This window comes from Octopus sinensis, linkage group LG22 (assembly GCF_006345805.1).
Source record: "Octopus sinensis linkage group LG22, ASM634580v1, whole genome shotgun sequence".
NCBI lineage: Eukaryota > Metazoa > Mollusca > Cephalopoda > Octopoda > Octopodidae > Octopus > Octopus sinensis.
Window position 1 is genome coordinate 27,366,248 of NC_043018.1, and position 3,796 is coordinate 27,370,043.

Here is a 3,796-nt window from a genome sequence, read left to right on the forward strand (position 1 = left end):
AAAAACAACAACAACAACAACAACAACAACAACAACAGCAGCAGCAGCAGCAACAGCAACAAGAACAACTATACAGCCTGACAGTCAGACAGATAGCCACACCCGTATTAATAGCTTACATATGGACGTTTAGCCTAGAAGAAAGTAGAGAAAAATGTGTGTATGTATATATATATATATATATATATATATATGTATGTATATATTTATATATATGTATATATATATATTTAATGTAATATCTATATATATACAATACTATATATATATATATATATATTATATATATATATATATATATATATATATATATATACTATATATGTATATATATGTGTATGTGTGCATGTATATATTATAGGTATACATGTGTGTCTAGATGTATGTATTATGCATGTATGTATATATATATTTTATGTATATACATATATATACCATATATATACATACATATATATGTAATATATAATATATATGTGTATGTGTGTCGTGTATATATATAGGTATACATGTATGTCTAGATGTATGTATTATGCATGTATGTATGTATGTATATATATATATATATATATATATATATATATTATATATATATAATATATATATTAGGAAGACAGAGAAAGAGAGATGAAAGTTTTGTGTGTGAGTGAATAGGAAAGGAAATAGTAAAAATACAAAAAAACCCAGAAAAAAATGAAGAAAAATAACACAAAATACATCTAATAAATAATATTTTAGATCTATTTTTTTTGTTTTTATTTTCGATTCTTCTCATTGTTATTACCATTGTTGTTGCTATTGTAGGTGTTGTTATTGTTGTTGTCATCGTCGTCGTTTCTGTCGTTAATACTCTTCGGATTTTTCGCGATATTCTTTGAATAATCTGTTTAATAGAACGGCGTCTTTTAGTAGTTCTCCCTTGCTTCTTTCACTTTGTCTTTCTCTCATTTTCTCTCTCTCACACGCACATACATATGTGTGTGTATATATACATATAATATATATATATTATTACATTATATAAAATATATTAGTAAAATAAATAACTTTTCCGCATACTGAACTCATTAGAAATAGCAGCTAAAAAACTTTTTTAAGGCTATTTCTAATACTTAAAGAAAATCTCTCTCATATATAGTGTTTGCTTAATTCAAGTTGAATACAGCAAACACTATATATGAGAGATATTTTTCTTAAGTATTAGAAATAGCATAAAAAGTTTTTTAGCTGCTATTTCTAATGAGTTCAGTATGCGGCAAATATTTATTTTACTAAGCCCTTTTATATAATGTAATAATTTGAATTGCCTTGAATGGTCCCTTTGCATACTGACACTTGGTGAATTGATTAATAATTAATTAATTTTGCCTCAATTGTTGAAATTATATATATATATATATATCACACACATATATATATCCATAATACTATATATATACCATATATGTATTTATAGATAATATGTGTATGTCGTATGAATTTTTTATATCGTATATAGTGTCATACGTACATACACGTGGATACACACAACGACATACATGCATATATATTATATATATATATATGTATGTATATATAATATGTGTGTGTGTATTACTATCTATATATATATATATATATATATATATATATATATATATATATATACAGCGAGAGATAGATAGATATGATAGATAGATAGAATATAGTATATATATAGATAGATAGAAAGGTAGAGTTGTGTGCATTGTATATAAACCTATGCACCAATTTTAATGATGTCACCGGGAGTAAATTATGAAACGGCTGTAATCTCTAAGAAATTAGTAAAATATTTTGCTTCGCACAAGTTTCCTTTTTCTGTTCTATTTTTCTCTTTTTTACTTATTATATATTCCGCATTCGGAAAAATGCTAATGATATATCCTGAATTTTCAATATTATCACTCTGTCAAATTACGTCGTAATTTAATTACCGTTCGACCTGATAACTGGTTCCTCGGCTGTAGTGTTTACGCTGAATTCTTAGAACCGTATTTCTTCTTGATCACACCCACACACACACACACATATATATATATATAATAATATATATATATATATATCATAATATATATACTCAAAATTCTTAGAACCGTATTTCTGCTTGATAGATATATATATATATATAAATTTTAAAAATTGAAAAGATGCCAATGTAACTTTAATATAATTTATTAACCGCTAAAACTTAACATGTTCTCTTACAGCTGTTTCAGTTTTGCCCAAAGAATTAAATTCAGTAATTTACTCTATTTCAACTTATATATATGCATGTGTGTGTAAGAGAGAGAGAGAGAGAGAGAGAGAGAGAGAGGGAATAAATGGAGTTGAAATAGACAGAGACTATGTATGAAGATAATATATTTCAAATTATCATCAGGACATTTGCTTTGTGTTGGCTCCTGTAGTTTCGTTTTCATTGTGAACGACTTTTATGCAATTTCTACCGCATCTTATAAAATCCTAGATTAAACATCATCAGTCACGTGCTTACTTTCTCTGACATGCGTATATTAATGAATGTTCATTTTATCTTTGTACTGTGACGTATATTACAACAGCAACGTCTATGTTTAATGGTAACTGTAGAATGGATGTATTATCTTCTAATACTTTTTCTCTTGTTTCGCTTTATATTGCGTTGGACAGTACATTGCAAATGTGGTATTGTTAATGCATAGTTAGTCTATGAAAGAGATTGTGCACATATGGCCAATTTAACTGATGTGCTTGATAATGTGGAATTCAGAGAAACGATCAGATTTTGGTAGGAAAAAACAGCAAACATGACAACTGGCCACTACCAAAGGGAAACTACAGAAGCCCCCTCCCCCAGAAAAAGCGTATCCTATTAACGAGACTGATATAGTATGGAAACCTCGATAAAAGTGAATTTTGGAACTACATTGTGTCAAACAAACAGCAAAGGTTATATACAGAATTACGAAATTAATCATTAATGAAAGTGAATGATGTGTATGACTTTCAGTGTGTGCGTGCGTGTATGTGTTGGTGTATGTGTGTATGTATGTGTATGCATATATAGGTATATTTCAAACGAGCTCACAACCTGTGCGATCTCCTGGTCCACAGTTTCTTCCCAAATCCCACCTCATAACCTGGTTCGTTCCCCTGAACCCATCCACGCTGCTGCACTTGCTCCTACTTCGCCAATACCACCATCCACACAGGCACCCATCATCGTCCCTATCATATCACCGACTCCTTTACATGCACTTCTAGCAATGCAATTTAGTGCATCTCCTACTCTTTCTGCTCTGTACATCGGTCAAACGGGACGCCGCTTGGCTGACCGGTTCGCAGAGAATCTCCGAGACATTAGACTCGGCAATGACACCCCGGTCTCGCGCCATTTCCGGTCTACCGGTCATTCACCTGCCTGTGTTTGGTTTGTCTTTGGACAGGGGCCATCTGGACTCCCGCCTTTGCTGCGAACAGGTATTAATCTTCAATCTTCGCTCCTTTGCATCACATGGGCTCAACTCCCCACTTTTCTTCATATAACTCCTCCTCTTCTCTCTTCATCTGACACCTGCTTCCTGTCTACACTCCTACCTGCTTCCTGTCTACACTCCTACCCATATATATATATATATATATATATGTATGTATGTATGAATGTATGTATGTATATGTATGTGTGTGTATATATATATATATTTATATTAAATGAGTGTGTTTGTGAGAGAGAGAGAGAGAGAGAGAGATTGTGCGTATCCATGGGTTTCTATGCGTTACCCTCCAACGTTTGACA

At 31.0% G+C, this 3,796-nt stretch overlaps 1 protein-coding gene across 1 annotated transcript in view; it reads right to left on the reverse strand.

Annotated features, from left to right (window-relative positions):
- LOC118767485 (mucin-2-like) overlaps nucleotides 1-3,395 on the reverse strand; it is an 89,450-nt gene extending 86,055 nt beyond the window's left edge. Inside the window, exon 1 of the mRNA XM_036512115.1 lies at nucleotides 3,290-3,395. Within this exon, the coding sequence (XP_036368008.1) occupies nucleotides 3,290-3,395 (106 nt within the window). The remainder of the gene's footprint in view (nucleotides 1-3,289) is intronic.
- Between the last annotated feature and the right edge of the window lie 401 nt (nucleotides 3,396-3,796).